The sequence below is a fragment of the Tenrec ecaudatus genome, chromosome 2 (assembly GCF_050624435.1).
Source record: "Tenrec ecaudatus isolate mTenEca1 chromosome 2, mTenEca1.hap1, whole genome shotgun sequence".
Taxonomy (NCBI): domain Eukaryota; kingdom Metazoa; phylum Chordata; class Mammalia; order Afrosoricida; family Tenrecidae; genus Tenrec; species Tenrec ecaudatus.
This window is the reverse complement of record NC_134531.1, coordinates 77204054-77229725: the sequence shown is the minus strand read 5'-3', so window position 1 is coordinate 77229725 and position 25672 is coordinate 77204054. Positions and strand designations below refer to the sequence as shown.

The 25672-nt window shown below is 46.9% G+C and overlaps 1 protein-coding gene across 2 annotated transcripts in view; it reads left to right on the top strand.

The window, feature by feature from the left end:
• The window catches only part of SERINC5 (serine incorporator 5), a 99588-nt gene extending 76856 nt beyond the window's left edge, over positions 1-22732 (top strand). For both annotated transcript variants that reach the window (XM_075541218.1, XM_075541219.1), the window contains 6 exons: positions 211-306; positions 3277-3403; positions 10982-11048; positions 15040-15079; positions 15874-16018; positions 18316-22732. In XM_075541218.1, the coding sequence (XP_075397333.1) occupies positions 211-306; positions 3277-3403; positions 10982-11048; positions 15040-15079; positions 15874-16018; positions 18316-18463 (623 nt within the window). In that variant the 3' untranslated portion in view covers positions 18464-22732. The remainder of the gene's footprint in view (positions 1-210; positions 307-3276; positions 3404-10981; positions 11049-15039; positions 15080-15873; positions 16019-18315) is intronic.
• Positions 22733-25672: the final 2940 nt, after the last annotated feature.

Genomic DNA, 25672 nt, shown 5'->3' with positions numbered 1-25672 from the left:
TATAGTTTAATACTAATTATCCTGTGAACAAATTTGACCAAAGGGAAAACTGGATACAGCAGGGTCTCTCTATGTGTCTTTTTTTCTCCACTTTCACTTGAGGCGGTGGGGTCCTAAAGCTTAAGGAGTATCGGGGTGTTTGTTGGGGTGTCTGGTGTCTTCCTGAGGCACGAGTTTTCTAGTCACTAAAACGTCTCTTGTGTGTTACAGGCCAGCCACACTCGGGACTCCTGCAGTCAGGGCTCATAAGCTGCTACGTCACCTACCTCTCTTTCTCAGCTCTGACCAGCAAACCTGTAGAGTTCGGTAAGCTGCCCTTGATACTGAGCATGCGTGTGTGGATGCCCATGCCCATCTGTGGGAGAATGAATAAATATTGACAGGGTAGTCACTGGGCAAAGATAGATGATTCAGGGATTTTCATTAAGGAAAGTCTCTAATTTGGGTGACGGAAACAAACATTTCTTCTTTGGAGTCTTTGCCCCTCACCATGTAAGAAAGCTAGACAGGCCTTCGAATTTCTTTTAGGTTCAATCTATATTTATGAAGGCACCGTTTTGTCTTGCTTTGCTTATTTTTGAAAAATGTGTTTTCATTTTAATGTTCAGATGGGCATTTTTCTGATTGTTCACAGAAGGAGTGGAAAGAAATGCGGGCGTGGGAAATGGGAGTTGGGAGACAGGGTCAGAGCCCCGCTGTGCGATCTTGACCTGCCCTTCTTAAATAACTTGTGTTTACAGAACACGCAGTCAGAGTTTTGTGCCTGGGTTTGTGTCCTGGTCTTGATACTCAAGTAACTTTGCTTTTGATGCCTGTGCACCTCATCTCGGAGTGAAGGGTTGTAATTTTAATAAGAAAAATATTAAGCTATGTGCTTACGCTTTGTGTGCATGTACACATGTTCATGCATGGACGCATGCATATACTTCTAAACCAGTGTCTGACGTGCTATCTAAGAATTAGCTATTATTATAGGGCCGTTGTTATGATCATTTGAGAAAAATTTTAAAGTGTAAACACTATTATAGTAGTTAGAAGATACTGTGAGCCTGTTATATTAAAAGATGTTATATACCCCTGAGGAGCCCTGATTGAGTAGTGGTTATAAGTTGGCCTGCTAACCACAGGGTCGGCAGTTTGGAACTACCAGCTAGCTCATTGGGAAAAAGACAGGGCTTTCTACAAGTGTAAAGAGTTAAGCCTTGGAAATTCACAGGGGCAGTTGGACCCTGTCAGGAGTCAGAATCAATTCCTGAATTTAGTTTGGTTTATAAGCCTCTGAACATTTCCAATAAAGGGCTAAATTGTCTCATTTTGAATCCCATTGAGTGTATTATAAATGTGCTTATTTTTGGTATGAAGTCTATGAATAGTACAAATAGTTAATGTGCTTGGCAACCTTTCAAAATGTGGAAGGTTCTAGTCTACCCTGAGGAGCCTCAGAAGGAAGGACTGGCCATTTACTGGGAGTGGGGGTGGGGGTGGGGGAAGCACCCAGCTACTGGAAACATGTGGGCACAGTTCACCTCTGATACACATGGAATTGCCACGCGTCCGAGTGGATTCATCAGCAACTGTTTATGGCTGGGCACATTTGATTTTGTACAGATCAAGGTAAATAAATGTATCTCTGCTCTAGAATTAAATCAAAAGTGGTTAGTACTCTTTCCCCATATTAAATTTGGAAAGCAGATACAAAGATATGGACCTTGTCGGAATAGCTGTTTATACTGGAAAGTGATGTAATTAGAGGTTTTTAAGTTTATTTCAGTCTTCCCCATAGGACTTCCTCTTTTTGACTTTTACATGCTGATCTCTGGTTTTAGTAAAAGGGAGTTTATTGTTTATAACTATAGTAATATTATTTTAAAATACAGGTAGTACTTAAAAACATGGGGGTGGGGAGATCTTGTTTTAAGGCCAGATGGTGCTACTGAAATGGAAAAAAAAAATCGTATTTTGGTTAATTACCCGCCCCCCACAAAAAAATTCTGCTGGGCTAAAAATAAAAGTCCTTAACCCACATCAGAAGCAGTTTCACTTTGAGTGTGATTACCGTGTGCATATTTGCCAAATAGTTTTTAGACTTGTTATTCTATGTGGAGGCGCCCTGATTTGGGGGTTAGCTGGCACTCAAGCCTCGGTTGGCTGTTCAAAATTGAAGGTGACCATTAAATAAAAATAAAATGCAGTTTACTACTCATGCTAACCTTTTAGAAGAATTCATGAGGTAGCCTCCCAAAATTATTATTTTTAAATCCAGACCTCTCCTTCAGGGAGTTCATAAGTTCTTCTATTAAGATGCTGAAAAAATTCCCATCCCTGAATTATTGGGTCCAATAGTTATTTTCATGTCATTAATAAATGAACAAGAATTATTAAAAACAAAAAGGTTCCTAAGTTATAGACTGAGGATACTAAGGCCATTACACCACATGGTTGGTTTCTCCTCTGGACCGGAGGCTGTTGTATTGAGAACAGGTTAGACCACTGTTCTGCTGCTATTGCATGGGTGGCTGTTAATTAGCCTCCACACTCCTCCGGAGAGAGAGTAAGACACAGAAAAAGTTCTTAATTATCTGTACATTGTTTCTTGCTCACTACAGGCTGTTGAATCAACTGAAAAAAAAAAGTGGATTTTGTTTGTTTTTTATTATTGCTTGAAAAGTACCATAAAAGAGCAGCTCCACTCCTGGAGACCCAGGGTATGTCAGACTAGAACTGTACTCCATATAGGGTTGTCAGCGGCTGGTTTTTCCAAACTAGATTGCCAGGACTTCCTTGCAAGACATCTCTGGGTAGACTCGAACTTCTAGCCTGAGCACATTAAGAGCAAGGCTCTAAGTCCTAGAACTGTAGGATCTATTAGGTAAACTGGAATCCGGGGCTTGTGTGAAGAATGAGTTGATAGTGGAAGAGCAATGCTTTGAAGTCTGTTGCAGTTTGACCCATTAAACCAGTGTTTCTGAAAGTGGTGGTACTGCCCACTCCGGGACACTGGAAAAAAATCCAGATGGGGTGGGGGTAGGGGTGGGGGCTACAAAACAGATGCCTTTATTCTGGTTTATGGGCTATAGAGTACAACCTTTTTTAATTGCCTTTTTTAACTGGAAAAAGGGGACTGTAGGCCAAATAAGTTTTGGAACTCACGCACTAAGGCAAGAGTGAAAATGTTGCGTCGAAATTCCTAGTGGGCTGTCTCCATTCTACTATGAAGCAGTGAGTCTCCGCAAAGCGAGACCTTCCTCCTTTGACTGCGCCCTCTGTGTTGTTTAGGTCTGGATGAACATGGGAAGAACGTCACAATCTGTGTGCCTAACTTTGGCCAGGACCTGTACAGAGAGAGGAACTTGGTTACTGGACTAGGTACCACCCTCCTGATTGGGTGTATTCTCTATTCCTGGTAAGTCTAGGGGCGGTATCTGTGGCCAACTTTGCTGACTTAGAAGTAGGGAAAGAATTTGAATAAACTTCAGCACCTGCAAAGCCGCAAAGCAAATATCCTGGGCAGGGGCGGGTGGTGGGGGAGGGGGGCATCCCCAGAAAAACAAAGGTGGCTTGACAGCATGAATCTGTTAGGACTTCCGCCTTTTCCACTTGTATTTATATGGTCCCTTAAAACAAATATATGGTGGTACTGCACATGTGTTGCCTAATGTCCTCCAAAGCACAGTTCGAATAGTAGTTGCTAGAAGGTTAATTCAAGTATTAGTTGCTAGAATGCTAATGTTGTGAGGTGGGAGAGCAGGAGGGAGGAAGGGACCATGCATGTTTTGGCAACTGTCTGACTCATGGGAAATCAACTTTGTGCAGCCGTACATGGAAAGAGTACAAAGCTACGGTCTACACCATCATTTGTCCGTAGCCCCCGAGTGACAGGAAACATCCCTTTTCATTTTTGCTCAAACCCGTGATGCTAGTGCAGTGGAGGGCCCACAGCCCTTCCCACAGTAGATGGGGCCTACGACAGTAAGCAGGCTGGATTTCAGGTGCCTAGAGTGGCGTAAGGGAGGTGTCTTATTCTACCTTAAAATTATGAGAGACTGCTGAAGGGAAAAAGAAAGGAAGAGACTGGTTAGCTCTTTATTCGGGTGCATGTTTCGCTGATCATTAAATTTCTGTTACGAACCTTTCCCATTTAGGTTTCCTCTCTGTGGGGATTTTAGGAGGGGGCTACATTTTAGTATATAAATCCATCCCAGGTAGTGAGAACTTTATATATATATGTATATATATATATAAATTCTCACACAGCTTCCAACACCTCCTACTGCCAGAAAGGGAGCAACAGAGGCACACACACATATTGTAGAGGTGGGTGAGCGAGCTGAGTTTTAAAGATGCTGGCTAGTGTTGCAGGTTGGTATTGAGATAAAATTGTTGTGTGAGGCTGATTCTGAGGTGGGGGGGGGTGTTTTTGACCTTCAGACTCTCCTTATTGCATGGGGAGAGACCATGGTTGATCATGGCCTTTCGGGGTTTTTTGTTGTGGGTTTTTTTTACTGGCCATCCACTTTTATGATCTCCTTAAATTGTTCCATTAGCACCTACAACATGGAGTGCTAGCCATGAAGGCAGGAGCCCTGGTGGTGTAGTGCTTACACATTGGGCTGCGGTCTGAATGGTCGGCAGTTTGAAACCACCAGCAGGTCCATGGGAGGAAGCCTGGGCTTTCTACTCCTGTAAACAGTTACATTCTTGGAAACCCATGGGGGTTGCTATGAGTCAACATTGACTCAATGACAGCGAGTGTGGTTTTCGTTATATGAAGCAGTGTGTGTGTGTGTGTGTGTGTGTGTGTGTGTGTGTGTGTGTGTGTGTGTGTTTAGGGGTGTGGGGGGCGGGATTCCAGGCCAGGCCCAAGTCAGTGGGGAATATTTTTAGAGAGACTATAAAGCCATTAAAGTTGGAATCTTAGTTCACAGCTCTTCCTTTCTTGAGTAAGGCTTTCCTTCCTGCCTCTGTTATTGTCAGGCTTGAGGGGGAGAAGTCTCAGAATTTGCCCCTCCGTTTTGTTCTGTATTAACATGGGAAACCGTGTCTAAATCAAGTGAAGGAAAAGCAGCTTGGTGAACTCTATACTTAGTAATATTTTATTTTAACAACGAAATGTGTTATTTGGAAACAAATCCTAAGAGATGATCAACAATGTAATAGTAGTGCTAACAGGAATAACTTATCTCCTCCCACCTGCCTTTTAAAAATATCTATTACTGAAAAAATTTATAATAAGCTTGCCTTTCGATGTGTGGTTGTTTTAATACTTTTTATTATCAGAAAAAAAGGAGGAGGTACATGATGGTGTAAAATCGTGTGCTTTTTTGTGAGTGGCTGGATGACTAACAGTTTATGTGGGAAAAATTTTTTTTCCTGCAGGCCAAATAGCTTCATCGCTTCTTGACCTTTTGTCTAAGATCAAGTATAATAATAAAGTTTAGATCTGTTAGAAACAAATCAATGAAAAAGGTGACAAAAAGAATCTTAGAATTTCCACATATGGAGTTATCCTGTGATGTGGGATCTTCACCCAATCAGATTTGCAGTGTTTCTAGCAGGTGTAAAAATTCACCTTTTTTGAGTGAGAGAGAAGTGCAGGTAGGCCCATTTCAGTGTGTAGAGGCTCCAGAGCGCCACTTGGCAAAGTCTAATCTAGCGTCCTTGGAAGCTGTTCATTTCCAAAACCAACAGCTGCTGTGTAAATTCTGTCTAAATGCCCATAAAAAACACTGCTATCTAGTGGGGCAATTAAGCTGCAAGGCTCTGGTGCCCAATGGAACAGGAGCTATAAAATAGCAGCTTGCCCAGAGTAGAGATAAGAATAACGAGTTTTGTTCCTTCGGGAGCTCCGATCCCAGTGATGGGCCGATTGTTCCTTCCCAGGAGTCAGTGAGGGTCTCCGGTCTATCAGCTGCAGCTCCAGGAGTTAGCTGTGAGGTCTTCGCAGCTGAAGGGTCTTTGAGGTCCTAGGAAAGCTTGTTTGGGCTCAGTAGACTCTTGAAAAGAGGCTGCTAGTGGGGAGAGTCACCAATTTTAGAGTTTTGAAGTTTTTCTCCCTGAATCAGAGAAATAGAAGCTTATAAGGTATTACCAGAAAAGGCTTTAGGTTCTAGATGGGAACTGCCTTTTGAATAAAGCTGCAGTAGTATCTAGAATCTTGACTGAAAATACCAAAATACTTAAGATTAAATGTAGAAGAAAATTATGTATCTCCCTCTTTAAAAAAAAAAGCTAATAAAACTTAATATTGTTTTAAGTGAAGATTTGCATAGTGGTTTAGGCTCCCAGTCAACAATTTTTATATAAATTGTTATATATAAGTGGCATTGGTTACATTCTCATCATGTGAATATTCTCATTATTTCCATATGGTTCCATTTTCATGAATCTGGTGTCCCTGCCCCCTTGCACTCTCTTCTTTCTTTTAAAATAATGGCAGACTATTCGGTCTCATGGGTGGTTTTCCTTTTTTTAAGAGCATAGTATGCATGAGCAATGTGGATTGTTTTTTGAGCCAATTTGTTCTTTGGCTACAAGGTGACCTCGGGGGTAGTTTCAGTTTAAGACTTGAAGAATCTCTCAGGGCAATCCTCTTTGGGAGCCCTCTGGTCTCAACCAGTCCAGTAGGCCTGGTTTGGGTTTCTTAGAGGAAGTTGAGGTTCTGTTCCTCATTTGTCCCCTCTCCCACCATGGTTCATCTCTTGTGGCCCCTTTAGAAGGATGAAAATTGGTAGCCGTAGCCAGGCATTATCCAGTTCTTCTGGTCTCATGGTATGAGTCTGTAGACTAGTTGCTGCTTTGTGTTTTGAGTACAAATCATTTGTTTTCAGTGAAAGCTGAAGCTCTTTGGGGTTGGCATTTTCCTGTGTATCTGGAGAGACCATTAAGCTTCCTTGACCCTCACCTCATACATTTTGGGGTCTCATGATGATAAGAGGCTGGGCTTGCTAGAGAAGCAATACGTGTATGTGTGTATACTGTTTATTTTTAAATATGTAAGATAATCAAGAAAGTGGCGCACACAGTTGTAGAGTGCTTAAGTCCAGTTCATGGATCAGAAGTTAAGCTAAGCTAGAGGCTTTTTCTGACTCGTGTAGGTGTGAGGACAGACAAACCAGAAAACAGGAAGACCATGGGCTGGTGCATGCAGAGTCGAATGAATCCAAGGTTAGGCGACCTGCCAATGCCTCCCAGGGTTGGAAGGCCATGTGGCAGGCCATTGGCTTAAGGTCAAAGAACCAAAAGTCAATGAACCAGATGCAGGGTCCAGGCCCGGCAAAAGGGAGCTTACCTTCCCCACAGCATCAGCGTATATAAGCGTAGGCCACACCCCCCAAGGAAAATTTTCCATTTGATCACGCCTGTGACCTGATTAAGGTGGTAGAAATCCACCCTAATCGGTCCACAACTACTTGGCTGCTCACAATAGATCCCATCGTGAAGTTGATTGCATCATGTTTGATGACATCACGGGAGAGACCCCACCTCCCAAATTACTGAGAAAACTGGTCCAGCCAAGTTGACATAGTACCTAACTATCACGACACATGTGGTCTCTCTCAGACTGGCTGTTCCAACCCCTATTTCCTGGTACTGTCAGTCTACTTTCCTGTATCTGCCTAGAAGAAGACTCAGCCCAAACCCTATGCCCCAGCTTTCAGCTGCCTTTTTTCCAAAACTTGTTTCATTGCCCCCAAACATGATTATGCCACAACTTATTTCATCTACCTGTAGAAAAGGAGGCTCTCACTTCTCCACCACCCCCCGAAACCCCGTAGACTTGGATCCTTGCTGTGATACCCCTCTTTGATCTCTGAATTATGATTGATTATTGTCAATCTACTAGCTTCAGTTTTAAACTCAGTCTGACAGGGAAGGACTTGGAGTCCACTGAGTTCAGCCTCTTCCTTGAACACTTGAGGTAACTGAGGTGAGCAGCCCTTAAGCCTTAGCCTTCCACCCCCAATTTCAGGAAACTTTCACATCCGGTCTCCTCTGCTGGAAATATCCAGAGAGACTGGTTGCTGGTTATTTTTTTTCCTGAAGTGACTATAAAGTAGGGTCCTTCTGAAGTGGAAAGATAGCTGGCTGACTCACATCAGTCCAGGATTAGTAGACGTTCGTGCTGTGAAAGGCGCCTGGCTGTTTCAGTTTTAACCATGCTTAAGGGAGAAAAATTAATCAGTGGTTGAAGCTTTGTAGGGTAAGATCCTAATACGCTCTAAACATTGGCTAGTTCAAAAATGGAACACTCGCAGCAGTATGGCGAGGCGTGTGAAAATAGGTACAAGATTGGTCTGATGACCTGGGGAAAAGATCAGCCTGAACTGAGAAAACACTGGCAGATCAAAACCCTAATCCACTCATTGAGTCGGTTCTGACTTGTAGCAACCCTATGAGGCAGGGGAGAATTGCCCTGTAGGTTTCACAGACTAATTTTTTTACAGGAATAGAAAGCCTTGGTTTACTCTGGAGCAGTGGCTGGTGGTTTCAAACTGCTGGCCTTGCAGTTAGAAATCCTTCACATAACCACTAGACCACCAGGGCTCCTCAGCCGATCAAAGAAGGAGCAGTTCTTTTTATCTTTGTAATCATTTTTAATGGGAGCGCTTACAGCTATCATAACATCCCATAGTTCAATCACATCAAGCAGTATGGTATAATTTCTACCACAATCGGTTTTGAAACATTTTCTTTCTTCTTGAACTCCTGATAGCAGCTCCCCTTTATTCCCTCCCTCTCCCCCCCCTCCCAGGAACCCTTTTCTTTTTCTCTATAATCGTTTGTGGGGTTTTTTTTGCCACATCTTACACATTCCAATATATCCATGCACATACGGTTCTGTTGTTTGGGCCCATGAATTGGGTTCTGCAGTCATCAGTGCTACCAGTTCCCCAACCCCACCCCTCCTCCTGTGCCCTCACGGAACCCTTAGGAGGAGTGTACAGGGCAGTGGGCACGTGGTTGGGTGTCATCCATTCATCTATCACATAAAAGCTGTAAACAGCCACTGCCTGGCCCTGCAGATTAGTTTGGGGTGGGGGTGGGCAGGGGCAGAATCCATGGTCTCCAACAGGAACGTGTGAGTGTGTTCTTTAGATATTTTCTGTAACCCATGAACTTGAACCAGTTCCCTAAGTGACCGAGACAGTACCCAGTGACTCTGCTGAAGGAAATGGTCAACTGTAGGACACAGAAGGACCACATTTACCCTCAAACTAAACTCAGGCGGCAGGAAGGAGGAGAAAGAAGGATTAATACGGGGATCCAGGGAAAAGGCGGGGGCATGCTATCACCTCGAGGGAGCTGCAATTTGCTACCACACAAACTGTGTGTGAACGGCTGAATGGCTAAGTGACTTGCTCTCTCAACCGGCACCCAAACCACAACCAAAGAAAGCAGCGGAAGCAGGTGTGTACGGCCACCTGCCTGCCCGGTGAATTGTTCTGCCAAAACGATGCAGTCTGGGGCAGGGTAGCGACGCACAGGTGTTGGTGGGGGAAAGGCAGGCATAGTTTTGTATTGGCATGTTGGCATAGTGGGGGCAAGGAAAAGCCCCTCATATAGCTCACTGGAGGACGGACCAGGAAAACCAAAGAAAAATGGGTTCACTTGAGTTGGGGTGCCGGCAAAGAGTACTGAAAGCAACAGATTTCCAGAAGAACAAATAGAGCACTCTTGGAAGAAGTACGGCCAGAATGCTCCCTAGAAGTGAGGGTGGTCAGGAGTGGTGAGGTTCCTGCAGAAGGACATTCTGCTCGGTGGAGCATCAGCAGGAAAGAGGAAGACCCTGGATGGATGGACACAGTGGCGGCCCCATGGGGCTCTCACACAGGAAAGGTTGTGCAGCGGGGTGGGGTTGCTATGCATCAGTGTAGTAACATCACTCACCATCAGTGGCATGAGGCAGGGTGAGGAGAGGGACAGTGCCATCAGCACAGATATAAGGGGTGGCTCCCCGGCCCCCGGACTTGTGACTGCCTTTTAAAATCATCCCTAGGGGGCTGGCTGCAAGTGAATCCAGCTAGTCAGGGTTAAGTGGAAAGGGCACCTGGTCCTTTCTCTAACGGACAGTTGTTTAGCTGTGGGACCCTCTCTGGGGGAGGAATGTGGGGAGGTACCGCATTAGGCCCTTGAAGCCCTCCCTGTTTACCAGATGTCAAGGTAGCGTTGTATATATCCCTAGTTGCTTAAAATATTCCAGGTTTTTGTTTTGTTTCAGAAAGGAGAAATAACCTTCCTTTAGCTCCCACACACCCAATTTATTTCACAGTTGAACGTCCATGGCTGTCAAATAGACTCTGAGTCCTCAGTGACCCTGTAGACAGAATTCAACCACCACATGGTTTTCAAGGCTGGACTCTGTGGATGTCGATTATTAGGTCTTTCTCCTGAGGAGCAGCTGGTGGGTTCAAACTGCTGAGCCTTTGCTTCACAGCCCAGAGCATGGGCGCCTTCTCCCCAGGACTCCTTTGTCCCTCTCTGGGCACTAGGAGAGTGTTAGCAAGGGATGTCATCACACTGTTGCTTTTCAAACAGGAAAATCCATTCTGCCCTTGGCTGATTACACCTCAGTAAACAATGGTAACCTCTGCCTTTTATTGTCTTCTCTGGCTCCTTCGTGGATTTTTTGGGGGGATGGGGGGAGGTCCCCTCTCATGGAGACTAGTCTGAAAGATAGAAAAGATAAAAGTTCCATCAGAAAAATTCCTTTGGAATTGGAGGGGGGAAGCTCACCCCAGCAGTGGAAGCCAAGCTACAGGAACAGGAATGACTGTCTTCACTGCCCACAGCCTCCTCTCTGCTGAGAATGACCGTAGCCATCTGTGGCAAAGCCGCCCACGAGAGTCGGCTGGCCAGCTCTGGGCTAGCGCACTTTGCTTTTATTTAAGCAGTTAAGCTCTGCTACCTTGGCTTCAAGCACGAGCCGGGCAGCGCCCCCTTCCCATGTGCCCTGATGGTTTGTTTGTTTGTTTGTTTATAGTTTGACCTCCACAACAAGGTCCAGCTCTGACGCTCTGCAGGGCCGGTACGGGGCCCCTGAACTAGAGGTGAGTCCCTTTCTCCTGAGGGTCGTGCTGCCTGCCAGACGACTTTTCAGGAAGGCTTTCCGTGTGTATTTGTATCTTGATTGACTTCCACTCTGTGATCCTATTTTTCTCCTTGGAAAAGAAGAAAATATTTAAGAGATCATGAAATGTTATCTCCCTGCACAAGGGCTTCAGAAAGTTCAGGGGAAAACAATCTCATTATTTTTCCCCACAAATGTTTTTTGGAGGAACCTCTATCAAGATATACCCTGCTCTTTTTCTCTGATGTGTGTGGGGTGGGTTATTTGTTTACTTCTCTATTTATTTATTTCACAACGAAGGGCCATTTGTTAACAAGGGACTGTGTGGAAATAGGTGGAGTAGAGTGGGATAGGGGAGCCAAAGAGGCATCCTCCCTAGTCTGCTTGAAACCATCTGCTCAGAGCAGAATTCTGCCCCAGCCGTGGGTCTTCCAAGCAGCTAAGCCAGCGGGCCAAGAGACACATGTACGTTTTAACTTCAGGTTCATTCACCTGTTTTACCTAAGTCTGCCCTTCGCAGTGTGACCTTGAGAGCCTGCTGTCACTGTCTGAAGGGAGAGAGACAGGGCATCGGGGAGCCAGCGTCTGTTTCTGCTCTCTGCCCGACATGGCAGTGAACATGGTCTTCCTTCCTTTCGCTGCACAGCAGTTCCTGAAAGGAGACAATTCCAACCCCACCCGAGCCCCCGCACTCTGCCGCCAGGGCCTTTTGGTCTTTGCTGTGGACCCTGCCAGTGGGTCACTGTCCTCTGCAGCTGGCTCTCTGGGATGGTCACTCTCACACCTGGCATAAGGACAGTGAACTCTCCATGCAGGGCTGTTAGCCAGCCAGCATCATTCATCAACAACTTCTGTTGCTGAAGAAAGGCAGAAAGAGAATCTGCTTTGTTGCTCTCACCCCTGACTGTGCAGCCACCTGCTGTGATTGGCTGAGACCCCTTTCAATATCCCTATTGTGCAGTGTTGACGCTCAAAGAGCTAGTCTCTAAGTTAGATTTGAGAGCAGGAAGTGAGTATGTTTTTCTTCTACCCGGTCCAAGGGAAAATAAACATCCCTGAGAGAGGGCACAGAAAGGAAGGTGGCTTGTTCTCCCTGCATCCTGTCTCGGGGACCCACCTGTGAAAGAGACAGTGAATAGTTTCTCATGGCAGCTGGAGCTGTAGAAGGAGGAGGCCCTGAGCACATGAGGTCTAGACCATTGAATGAGTCATGGATCATTGCCGCCCCTGACCTGAGATTATGTCTTGGCTATTCCCTGTGTGACAAGCTTACCTGCTCTGCAGGGTAGAGGCAGAGGCAGAGGCAGATGCGTGCCTGGACATGCGTAACTGGGCCAAAGGTTCCCACGCTGCCATGGCCTTGGTGTGCCCTGTGCTTCAGCCCAAAAGTACCAGGGATCCAGCACTTGACAGGCCATCTTGGCACCTGCAGTGGCTCCTACCCAGTGACCAGAGCCCTTCAGGAAGCTGTAGTGAGGTTTTTCACACTGGCATTTAAAATGATGTTTACTGATGAGTAGAAACACGGTAGGGAATGCTAAAGGTGCCGATGACTCGCCAGTGGCCAGCCTCCCATCCACCCCCTTCCTGGACGGCTCCCTTCTGTCCCCAGAGGGAGCAGGAGGCTGTCCACGTGGGCTGCCTCCCAGGGCCTCCCCTTGCACCCTTGTACCCTTTCGGCTGGCATCAGCACCCCCACCTCCCAGAGAGCGCGTTTCCCCTGTAGACCAGCGACCTTGGAGCCACTGCCGGGCATTTGAGTACCAGCTGTCACCGAGCTACTTGTGTGGTCTGAGGACCGTTATTTGACCTGCCTGACCCACGGTTCCTCCCCTGTGAACAGAATAAGAACCCCGGCCCCAAAGGTCTCAGAGCACTTAAGGAAATAGCACATTAAGCAAAGCACCAGAAGGGAGCAGGGACCTTTCTCGCAGACTCCATGTTCAAGGCGAGGCCTTGATGTGCAGGATGTCAAAGGACAGAAGGAGGGAAGCGGGTGATGTCAAAGGGCAGTACCAGCTGAACAAAGGCTTTGCCAACCTCGTGGAATGCTCTGGAGCAGTGTGGCCACCCCATCAGGATTGTCCAGTAGCTGGCCATCGCAGCTGGGCCTTGCACGTGGGCTGCCCAGCAAGGGTTTACTCCAAAGTGAAGAGACTCTGCAGCTGAGGCAAAGCCTGCGGAGCTGGAGAGGCTGCTGCCAGCACCCGCGTAGTCAGCAGGGTGGGCTAGAATCGGCCCTTCCTTGAAGGGGTGTGGCCAAGTGGTCCTCAAGTTCTTCGCTTTTCCTGCCGCTGGTACCCAGAACAGCCCATGGAAAGAATAAAATGGGCAGGTCAGGGCCTGAAGTCCAGTTCCCGTGGGTGACGCTTTGACACATAAGGACCTTTGTTGCTGTTGAGCTGTCATCCAGTCAGTTCCAGCTCACGGTGATGGCAGGTACGACAGAGTGAAATGCTGCGCTGCCCTGCACCACCTTCACAGTTGTTGATATGCGCAAGTCTATGGTTGGAGCCCACTGGATTAAGAGCGAGTTGTCGGGTTTTGCATGAACTCGTGTTGTTTATCACAGGTCAGTCATTGCGAGGCATGCCGGTAAGATAAAGTGACCAGATTTTAACATTGGTAAAGCGGGATGCCATTGATAAAACTCATGTCCTGGCGAAATAGCCACATGGCAGTCAAAAACGGCATACCTTAGCTTGTCGTGCATTCTTTCCAAAAATCGGGATTTTTTAAAAATACCGCGGGACGTGGACAAATTGTTAAAAATCAGGACTGCCCCGCCAAAAGCGGGACGTCTGGTCACCTTACGGTAAGACACCACAACAACATTCATCCAGAACCAGAGAATCAGAATTGACCGTCATGACTATAGTGTTAGCTCATTGGTTAAAGTCCACGTCTTTGGACTTCAGGCCTCAGCTATGGCTCATACTCAGTGAGAGGTCTCTTGTAGGTAGTGTCCAAGGTTGGTGGTTCAGGCCAAAATCTGGTCCTTCTCCGCCTCCCCTCGGTGAGCGAGCAGACATTTCCTGTCTGTTTAGTAAAGCCTACGAGATCTGTAGCCCATGTAAGGCGGACACTGTGAGAGAAGGACAACTCAACTCTTTCCCACGAAGAGAGAACAATGGAAAAGCGTCAACTTGCACCCTCTCTATCAATGGTTGAACACTTGTGAGAGCCGGGAAACCAAGGCAGCCGCATCAGTTGCGCTTCTTACAGGTTTGACAGTGTGGACTTGTCAGCCTGGCTCTGCCTGACCAGGGCCAGTGTGGCAGCAGACCCACGCACCCACTGCTGTCGAGTTGATTCTGACTCACCTCCCCGCCACCCAGTCGATGCCAGCTCCTAGCGACTCAGGCAACCCATCATAAGGACAGAGTAGGACTGCCCTTTTGGGTTTCCAAGATTAAATCTTTATGGGAGCAGACTGCCTCCAGCTGGTGGGTTCAAACCACTGGCCTCACCGTCCCGGCTGGTGCTTAACCCATTTTGCCACCAGGGTTCCCTGTGACATCGAAAGCTAATGTTATAGTTTGAGGGTTAGAAGCCAGCTAGATACCTCATCCTTTGTTCAAGGCCAGAGAAGGCTATTTAGAGGTGAGCTGTGGCTGATGTCTGTGTGTGCCACCGCTTGCTGGTCAAAGTACACACCCAGGGGGTTTATGCTCTTGCCATCCTTCCCAGGCTTCTGTGCCCAAGTTCAAAAACAAAGACCACGTAATGACTTTAAGGTTTCTGATGTTAGAGACCTCACAAAGGGAGGCATACTGCTCTTTTTCATACATGAGCGCACGTTTGCACATATTCTGAAAGCGTGAGAGCGTCTGATAGCTTACGAGACGGGACATCATAGCGCCAGGCAGCCCAGCAACATGCAGTCCACTACGGGCTGCGGGTGGAGGGCCTGTGAGTGCTTTCTGAATCCATGACGACACCCACTCACGGCGTTCACCTTTCCTTTGCAGGTAGCTCGGTGTTGCTTCTGCCTGGGTCCTAAAGGAGAGGGTGAGTAGAGAGCATCTGTGCGCCTCCCTGCACCAGCCCCCCCTCCCCCCCCCTTCTGCCTTATCCCCGGGGATCTGCTCCCTTCCATTCTGCAGGCAGTTGGGAGACAGAAACACCTAACTTGACTAGGAGGGTATGCACGTGCATTTCACATTCTTCCACAAGGGCTCGAGACCCCAGGCGTGTGCGTGTGCGTGTGTGTGCGTGTGTGTGCGTATGTGTGCGTGTGGTGTGTGTGCGTGTGTGTGCGTGCGTGTGTGCGTGTGTGTGCGTGTGTGTGTGCGAGTGCGTGTGTGTGTGTGCGCGTGTGCGTGTGTGCGTGTGTTGATATTCTAGCAGGCAGCAGTCTGTACTTTGTCTCATGTTGGAGTTAAACAAGATGTTGAGAAACTGACAGTACGTATCTAAAGGAACACTTTGGGAAACACCAAGAGGTCCTGATGGCTAATTTGGGGGACCATTTCCTCTTCTGCCTGCTTTTCTTGGTTGAAGGACCCCAGGGCCTTGGGAAGTTCCTGTATACTCTTTTACATCTCAACTTTCTGATTTTGATGTTTGCGAGGGCCTGTGCTGCCCTTTGCCCTGGTAAAGTAAATGCAGTGTCAGGAAACTTGCCCTGTGTGGGGAGGGGCTGGGCTATGGGGAGGGGCTTCCATGTACAGCAACGCTAGAAGTTGCTGGGGATGCAAATGATTCTTGCCATCTGATTGAAACTAGGGGGTGCGGTCTTGCTGAAATAACAAGGGTGCGTGCCCACGTCCCTCCGACGTGTGCTTTCCTCTGTGACCCCGCAGATCCAGAAGAGCAGCAGAATCTGAAAGAAGGGTCTCGGGTCATTTATGACGAGAAGAGAGGCACCGCCTATCTCTACTCCTATTTCCACTTCGTGTTCTTCTTGGCTTCGCTCTATATGATGATGACCGTCACCAGCTGGTTCAAGTATGTGGCCCGTTTCCCTAGACGTTTCCGAAGGGGCAGCATTAAAGGAAACAAAATGGTCTGGCGGAGTTTCTCTCAGGTTCTGAGTCACAGATGGAATCTCCTAGAGTAAACGAAACTCTTTCAGGCCAACATCTGGCTTCTCACGCTACCCTCAGGTTTTCACTGGCTTTAGAGTGCTGGTAGTGGGTTGCTGATGCCAGATGGATCTTGGCTGCAGACAGAAAGCCAGAAAGACATTTGTGTTTGTGTATTTGTGTTTTATTAACTATCCCAAAGTGTTTGACTGTGTGGAGCATAACAAATTATGACTCTGGTGAGAAGAATGGGAATTCTAGCAGAACTAATTATGCTCATGCATAATCTGCACATAGACCCAAGAGGCAGGGAGGTGACTAGAACAAGGGGATGCCGTGCAGTTTGAAACCCCAAGAGGTGTGCGCTGGTGCGGTAGCCTTTGTCCATACTCAGTCTGTATGCAGAGCAAGCCGTTCAAGGATTGAGGAAGACGAATTAACAACCTGCCGCACACAGGTGGCACAATCTTGCGTGTAGAAAGTAAGGAGGACTAAAGCACTTGCTGGTGCATCGCAAAGACCACATCAGCACTACCCATTTACCAGGACGCTGCTTGCTGCTCCCAATTATGAGAAAGTTGCTGTTCCTTATGTTGAGGTTCAAGCCACACTGAAGGTCGTCGTCTTTGCACTTCATCGGTAACAAAGTGATGCTCCTCCGGGTTACCCCCTCTCAGTAGCTCCCTGGGAGGGACAGACGGTTGTTAGGCACTTGGTCTGCTGGCTGCCATGTTGGAGGTTGAAGTCCACGGAAACACCTTCAAAGAAAGATCTGCTGATCCTGTTTTGCAAAATCAGCCTTTGAAGAGCCTGTAGGGCGCACTCTTCTGACACCCGGGGGTCCCAAGGAGTTGGAATTCACCCAGCAGCAGCTGCCTACGTAGAGGGTCATTCCTTTTGCACAGTTGACAGTTTCGGTTCCCTCAAGTCTCTACAGAGTCCCACAGAGCTCACGAAAGTTCGAGGAAATATCTCATGCCATGGTGGCCAGTTCACTCCAAAGTGCAAAGGTCAGGCAGGGGTAAGCCGCATGCTGAGATCTGGATATGCTCCACTTCTGGCTCTTGCCAGTGATGACCTCACACCCCGTCTCCCCCCTGCTGCTCAGTGAACTCATTTTATAGGCAGCAGGGGGCTTTGCAGGGAATCCTGTTTACAATGACTCATGGGCAAATCCTATCAGTATCTTCCTCCACCTTCTCACCAGTCCTTTGGTGGGAGTTACATGATGCAATCAGATTTCGCCCAAATGTCATAGTCTATTTCCCACCCCAGGACTGTATCTTATTTATGCATATATGACCTGGGGCCTCTGGCAAGATGTCTCCAGTAGACATTGGCCTCCTACCAATCTACATCAGCCAGGCCTTTTCCCAGGTCCCTCCAGAAACAAACAGCTTTCTCCTCTGAGCTCTAGTATGTAATTCCTTACATCCATTGTAAGTAATAGTAACCAAGATCACCATTGAACAAAGAGTGTGGTCTGATCTACACCCTCCACTCAGGTCAGAGCTCACTCTTACCCCATCCCTGTTTGTTAGCAGATACACCCTCCCAAATGGGGCCACAGCCACACTCGTTTGAAATCCAGCATTATTTCATCTGACTCAGGAAGCCCACGCCTGGGTCTATACCCAAGAGAAATGGCAAATCCATAACTGTATACCCAAATCTCACAGTGGCATCACTTGTCACTGCTAATAAGTGAAATCAGTGCAAATGTTCACCAAACAATGAAGGGCTAAACAAAATGTGACCTCGCCATTCAGTGGGATATCATCTGACCCTTAAAGGAATGAAGTCCTGTTACGTACTCCTGGAATCTTGAAAACATTATGCTAGCCGGAAGAAGCCGGTCACAAAAGCACACTTACCATAGGAGTCCATCTACATGAACTGTCAGATCATACAAATTCCCGGAGATGAAGAGAAAATGAGTGGTTTCCAGGGAGCAAGGGCTGCAGGGGGTGCAGGATTTCTTTTTAGGGTGATGAAAATGTTCTAAAACCGATCGTGGTGATGCTGATATAAAAGCTATTGAATTAAGTCATTTAAGCAGGTGAAGTGTATGGGACCTCAATTAAAATGCATTGTTTTGTTTTTTAAAAAAAGAAAGGATGGGCTGTCATAGAAAGCAAGGGGAGAATTAATGCCTAAGACCTTCTTCCCACCCCACCCGCTCTTCCTGCTCTGACCCCGCCGGGCCTCTTGTTTCCACAGCTATGAAAGTGCCAAGATCGAAACCTTTTTCAATGAGAGCTGGTCCATCTTCTGGGTGAAGATGGCCTCCTGCTGGATGTGTGTGCTGCTGTACGTGGGCACGCTCGTCGCTCCCCTCTGCTGCCCCTCTCGGCAGTTTTCCGTGTGAGGATCTCCGCAAAACCCTGGGTCTGGCACCACCTGCAGCCTGGAGTGACGTCCTCTGAACCAGCGTCCCGATGCTTACAGAGTGACCACTGCCAGCCGAAAAACTGACCACCCAGACTTACTGAGAAGCTTCCAGAAAACAAAACGAAGCAACAACTTTAGATTAGCTGTTCAATTATGGAATTGGGAACGAAGCTACCCGTTTCTCCCAAAGGAATCTGGACCAAAAGGATTGTGCCTGTCATATCCCCCAGAGAGTGGGATCGGAGTTAGGCTACTTGTGAATGTTTCGGGCACAGCACCCCCTCACAGGGAATGACACCTTTGTTTGCAGCTTCTCGCTTCTCATCCTGAGAGCAGAAGCACGCCAACCTCCCGAGCCCCGTGTTCATGGCAGAGCGCAGGCCGTCTGGAGCACCCGGGGCTCCGGAGCCTGTGGGCTCTTCAGGCGGCCACCCTGCTCACAGCTCTGGCCTGGAAGTAGCACCTGTGCTTAAGCCCCTCCCTCCATGCCTTTGCTCTTGGCTCCTGAAGACCCCCTGACGCGTGGTGCTGGGAATCAGACTTCATTCACTTTGGTCCTCGCCTTTCCCAGAGGCGCCCTTGGCTTCTCTGGGCAGTGTCTTCAACATAATGTGAAAAAGCACAATTCGCCATCACCCTCCCCGGTGAAACCAGCCCCCTCCCCACCCCGCGCCCCAGACTGCCACTACTTGATCTGCGTTGCTGCAATAATGATGATCTGTGCTGTCTTCCCGGATAAAGTTCATGCTGCTTTCTTCAGCAGGCTATAATCCTGAATGGTTTGTGCTGTTAATAATAATCACACTAGCCTGCTCTACCCCTCTTCCAGTCCAGTTTCCCCTCCACCGTGAGGCCTTTGAAATCATCCAAGCAAAGGATTTCTCTGTTGACCCGATCTGCAACGTGACCACATTCAGGAAGACTCCGGGGGTGAGGTTCTCCGGCAGCAGCCCCCACATGACCCACCAGATAATGCCTCCTGTGTGGGTGTGAAGTCACCAAATGCATCCAGATGAGGAGGCTGGGGTGAGGTGGGGACAGGGTATCTGATTAAGCCATAGCCACAGAAATTTCCAGAATGCACCCTTGTGAAGTAATAGGAGACAGAGTTTCCCAAGATGATGCTCCATTTCTCAGCGTCTGTCTTCAGTCAGGGGAGAGATTTTCTCAGTGTCCCATCCATTAAAGATGTTGGTGGAACTAAGGTGGAGATGCTCCTGTGAGTATTTTGTGTCGGGATGGGGGAGGGTGCCACTATGTTTCCTGGAAGAAAAGATCCGAGAATAAGGTGACTCATCTTGGACCTTCTTCCTGTGCCTCCCTTAATGGGTTGGGCAGAGCTGAATCCCACTGAAGCTGGGCGCCAGTTTGTCACAGCAAATTCTTTTAATTCTCCACTTTCTGCATTCTCCTTTGCCCTCCTCCGGAGGGGAGGGGTCGCTGGGAGGAGATTGGAGAGACACGGAAAATAAATTCGTAGCTTCAGGAACTTGCCTTACAGCATCTGAGATTCATTGTTTTAAAGGCCACCAATTAGAGAGGGCGCTTTGTAAAAATAGTAAAAATTTCCTTTTTCTTTTTTTGGGGGGGTTGAGGGGGAGACATGAGTTATTTGTACCCAGCCCTTAAAGATCCATCTGGATTCATAAAATGAATCTCACATGCTCCCCTTAGGTATCCTAAATAGCCAATAGGAGATAGTTCCCTTTGGGTAGGGCAGGCCCAAGGGACACAGGCCCTTTGGAGGGCCAGTGCTTTGAGGGGGAGCCCAGGGGCTCTGAACAAGCTTAGGAAAGACCTGAGAAGAAGCAGGCCAAGAGCTGCGGTAATCAGTGGCTGGTCCCGCCCCGCACCCCCCCCCCCTGTCATTTATACCCACACCCCCGTCATTTATCCCCTGGCGAGCTCTAGGAGAATTCTTGGTTTTTCCTCTGAGCCCAGTTCAGCTGCAACCTGCTCTACCTGCAGAACTGGCACCAGCACCAGCGCAAGGTCTGACGGTGCCACTTAGTTCTTGCCTGTTCTTCGTGATCCGCTTCCCACCAACAGAAAAGTCCTTGCCAATAGCAGGACCTTTGCTAATTCCCTTCAGTGGACCGTCCATATTGTGGTTCCACAAGACTGGGTTTGTGACCACCAAGTTCCTCCCTGAAGGTCTGTCTGATGCAATGAAAGGATTTCGGGTCACTGATTTTTATCCTCCGCTGCAAGCGGTGGAGAGTTTATCTTGGATAATCTAAGAGCGATTGATGGGCGTGAGGCCCGAGAGCATATAGTTACACCAATAAGAAGGCGACTTCGGATTATTCCTCGTAGTAAACACTCCTCAGGTGATGGGTCGACATCGTCACTCATCGGTTTAGAGAACCTATGTTTTGTGCTGTTGGGATTTAAGAAACTGGAAAAGCCTGGCCAGTTGTTTTGTGCTCCTTGAATAATACTAATTTGACGAACTCACGGTTGAATTTTTAAAAAAGAAAGACCTTTGTTTCTTACAACTTCTTGTATTTGACTTTAAAATCCCAGAAGCTGCTGGCCAGACCCCTTTAGCCATGAAAGCTGAAGAAGATGTGTCTTGTGTTTCCTCTGTGCCATTTCTCAGATGTGGAAAAAAGATTGTAATAACGTGCTCTTCTGTTGTCCCCTCTTGCCATTCATAGTAAAACGCGCTTCAGGGGCAGGGAGTGTTACTGTACCGGACCTGTTACTGCTTCGGGGAGTGTCGTTAATACTTGACTAAAGACCAGAGACTCTTTCTCATAAGCTTAGGACCTTACTTTGCCCTGACTGGATTGACCCTTAGGGACACTGATGTCAGTTGGCTTTGTTTCTGGGGGATGTTGAGGGAATGGTTTGCCACTGGTGTTTGGAGCTCTTTTGTATGGCAGACGGTGTTTGAGAGACGTGGGTTCCTGGGGCGCTGGGATTCTTGTTTCCATTAGGAGAGCCCCACATTATACCTCTGATCAGAGCATCTTTTGTTAGGAATAGCCTCAGTGTTGTGTTAACATCCCCCCCCCACCCAAAATTGTCACCGCCTGCTTTTTAAGATTATGTACTCCCCCCCCCCCAGATGTTTACCACCACTGGTGCTTCTTGATACCCCACAAAGGGAATCCCAGAACCCGTATTTAAGTTTCCTAGACATTTCCCCTCTTTACTGCCATGCTAACTTGTAGCTTATTGTGGCGTACACTTGTGTCAAACCTTTTGAAAAGGCAAGAAGGCTCAGCATAGATCTAAGAAGGGACTCCCCTTGTGCTAAGGGCCTGTGTATTCAGAAAGAACATGGGTCCCACCATAACCCATAGCCAGGAGCAACGCGATAGCCCTAGGATCAGAGACTTGTCTGTGGAAGAGTCCCATTAACTTGCTTAATAGAATTAACTTCTTGTGGCCTTGTTCTTAAGACTACCATGCTTTCTTGCCATCGTCGATGCATCTGTAAATATGCTCCTTAGTGTTGTGCTTCAGGCAGAGATGGAGTCTAATGTTGGATCTTCCACGTCACGGTAGTGGAGAGGTGCTTACACAAATGCTACCCATTCTAAAGATCTCTTTACGGTCAACCAAATTTGCAGTCCGTCATTGTGAAAAGAAAAAGTAGTTGGGGCCAAAAGCCTTTCAGAAAAAGTTGATGGGAAAGGATGGAGAATAACAGGTGAAGAATTAATTTGTCCAAATTTACTTTGATAGAAGTTTAATTGTTTATATAAAATGATGAAAGACCTCTATAAAGTAATCCTTTGGGGCAGAAGGTCCTAGGAAATACTTGAGGTAAAGAAAGTTTGCAGCAGATGTATAATATATGTCTCAAGTGGTATTTATAAGAAATGTAAGAGGTTTGTTTTGTTTTTCCTTATTGAAGATTTAAATTTTGAATTTTTTAAAAAGTTAAAAAAGTTTTATAGATTTATAACTTAGGTGTGATACATGTTTATTTTTAACTTTTCTGAAACCAACTAGCTGTAGCCAAATTATGTGGTTATATTTTACTATAGTATAATTTGAAATTGTAATATGTATAGCAAGTCTACTTATGGTTTGAAATTTATAATGGTCTACGAGGTGGTTAGGATTTTGATAACTTTTAATAGTTATTTTTCACCATTGATCACAAAACCAACTATGAATTTATATTTGTTTGTTTTTAAAGTGCTAATTTTTCTATAAAGCACCTGAAGCTGACCAATCTTTTCTTATGTAAAGAATGCAAAACTTGTTAACTCTGTACTTCAATAAACTTGAAAATGGAAACCACATTGTCTTTCATCCCTTCTACTGGAGCCAGATAATTTCCTAAGGATGTTACCTTCCCATGTCATCCAGCTTTCTCACGCATAGCAAAGCTGGTTCTGACCTTTGAGATGAAAGTACAAAATGTGAAATCCAAAGCTTTCATGAAACCATCTGAAGAATGCTGCTTCCTTCTGATCTGAGCCACCCAACCTGAAGCCACAAGGTTTCACACAGGAAAGGGGATCAGTATCAATTCAGGAGGTGTATACCTGAGTATCTCACTTCACGGGAGCTCTGTCTTGAGTTTTGAAAGAGGGTGGGGTTCAGCTATTCTGACTCTGCGTGTGTTTAAGGAACTCCAGTATTTTCCAGAAAGCTGTGCTTTGGGCAGACTACTTCCAGTAAGCACATCCTCTTGGTTCAAAGGACAAAATCAAAACTCACTGCCATCCAGCTGATGCTGGCTCATAGTGACCCCGGTGGGTTCTGTGGTAGGCCGGGTTGACTACAGAAGTCCAGAGACACTCATATATGCATAGGAAAGAGCTTTATATCAAAGAGTAATTGTATATTAAGCAAACAGCCAAGAGCAGATCAAGTCCATTAGTCTGATATTAGCCCATAACTCCAGCACTAGTACATAAATTCCTCTTCAAACACACAGCGCATGTAATGATGCAAAATGCAGGAAGATCACAGGCCAGTGGGTGCAAAGTGATGTGGAAGCAGTTGTGGATCCAGTGACTGTGGAAGCATGTCCAGGGCTCTCACAGGTCTCAGCATGGCTCCACTGTGACTTGTCCACAGGAAGGTGAAGCAGAGAAAACCTCTAGGGAATAAAAGAGAGGAGGCGGCTCTGGGAAAGCCGTTTATCTAGGTCTCCCTCCAATCGAGCTGCAACCTGATTGACAGGCTAAACTCTGCCCACATGGTTTTACTGGAGCCATGTCGGCACCCAAAAACTTAACTATCACAGTTTCCAAGACTAACTGTTGACTGGAGTAGAACTCCATCCAGCCTGGTCTTTCTCCTACAGAGGTGCTGGTGGCTTTGAACTACTGACCATGCGGATCATAGTCCAATGCCTAACCACTACCCAGTAAATTCCCCTCCCCTTTAAAAAAATTAATCATTTTACTGGGGGCTCTTACAGCTTTGATAACAATCCATACATCAATTGTATCATTTGGACATAGGTTGCCATCACCATTTTAAACACATGGTCTTTCTGCTTGAGCCCTTGGTGGTTGCTCTTTTCCCCCTGACTGTAAGCCTTTATGGGAGTAGAAAACCTTGTCTTTCTCTCCCCTCAGCAGCTGGTGGTTTCAAACTGCCGCCTTTCCTGCAAATTGAGTGCAACAAATGTCACCAAAGAGTAACCAGGACTAAGCAGTGGCTTATCCTGGGTCTCCTGTCACAATTTACAGAAACGGAGAGAGCCAGGCACCACTGACTTGCACAGCCATGTCTCCTGGCTCCTAGGTAGGGCGTTACTAATGGATATGTATACAGACACGCTTCAGGAATAGAAGAGGCCTTTGCCCTCCGTGTTCCACCACACTCATGGATATATTTGGGGCACCAGTAAGTACTCATGCAAATATCCTCTGCCAAACGGAGACACATTTGTGGGCAGACTCCCATTCTCAAGGGTAACTTGTTCATTGCTGGATCACCACTTTCTGCATAAGGTGCTCGGATGGGTGATGAATATGTGATTGTATGAGAAGTATTTGTGAATGGTGATAGTGGAAGAGAGAGGGCCAGGGAGATGTTGATCCAGAGAGCTGTTGAAGTTTCATGAAAAGCTTCATATACCAGATTGAAATCTATATGATATCTATATAATTACAGAGCGGCAACATTGTGACACACCAGGAAAATGCAAGCAGTATGACCAAGTGTTAATACCTTTAATATAAAAAGACCTTACAAATGAATTTTTAAAGAGATGCTTTAAGAATGGGGTGGGGGAGGTCTGACCTTTGAACACACACACACACACACACACACACCCATCCCACCAGCTTCAAGTCAATGCCAACTCAGCAACCTTGGGCCCGGGTAGAACTGCCCATGTGAGTTTCTGAGGCTAACTCATGGGAGTAGAAAGCCCTGTCTTTCTCCCATGGAGATGCTGGTGGTTTCGAACTGCTGACCTTACGGTTGGCAGCCCAACAAATAAACATTATGCCACCAGGCTCTGATGTGAAATCACAAGAGTGAAGGAAGTCAAAGATCCCAAGGCTGATTTCTCTGAGGAAGGAGTCATTCATGCCTCCACCCTCCGCCCTTCTGACCAATTCTGATCCTGGTCATCCCACTATGCTTTACTTCTCTCTTGGGTTTGATAATTCATTGCGTTGGCCAACAGGGCTCAGACCATACTCAAGATTTTGGCATATATTAGGGAAGTTAACAGGATCAGAAATTATCAGAATATAGTCGGCTGGTCAGGACAACTCAGCTGTGTCCTTTCTAGTCCATGGCCTCTCAACCAGGTGGCTCTTTGGCCTCTGCCCTGTTCGGGCAAGTGTTACAAAGTTCCTTTAACATTGCCCACAAATGCTTAAAGGTTCTCCTCTGCCAGAAGCCCCAGCCCTGAAGCGCTCTCCATTTCCCTGGTGAAGTGCTGGAAGCACTCCACTACAAAGCCGTTCAGCTTCAATAGCTCCATTGTCCCTGACACCCACTGTTGTATTTGCGGGCTCTGCCTGCACTGTACCTCTGATGTTGCTAAGCTTTCTCCTGGATCAGGGAGGACCAGCTCTCTGGGATCTCAGAGTCCGAATAATGTGCTCCACTCCTGGCTCTTCTTTCTTGATGGTGAGATCCCCCTTCCTGTTCCTGACCTGGCTCATTTTAAACCCAGAGGGAAGACACATTAGAGTTCTATGTATCCTATTTGCATGTTTCCACCCAGTCATTTGGTTGGAGTTACAAAGAC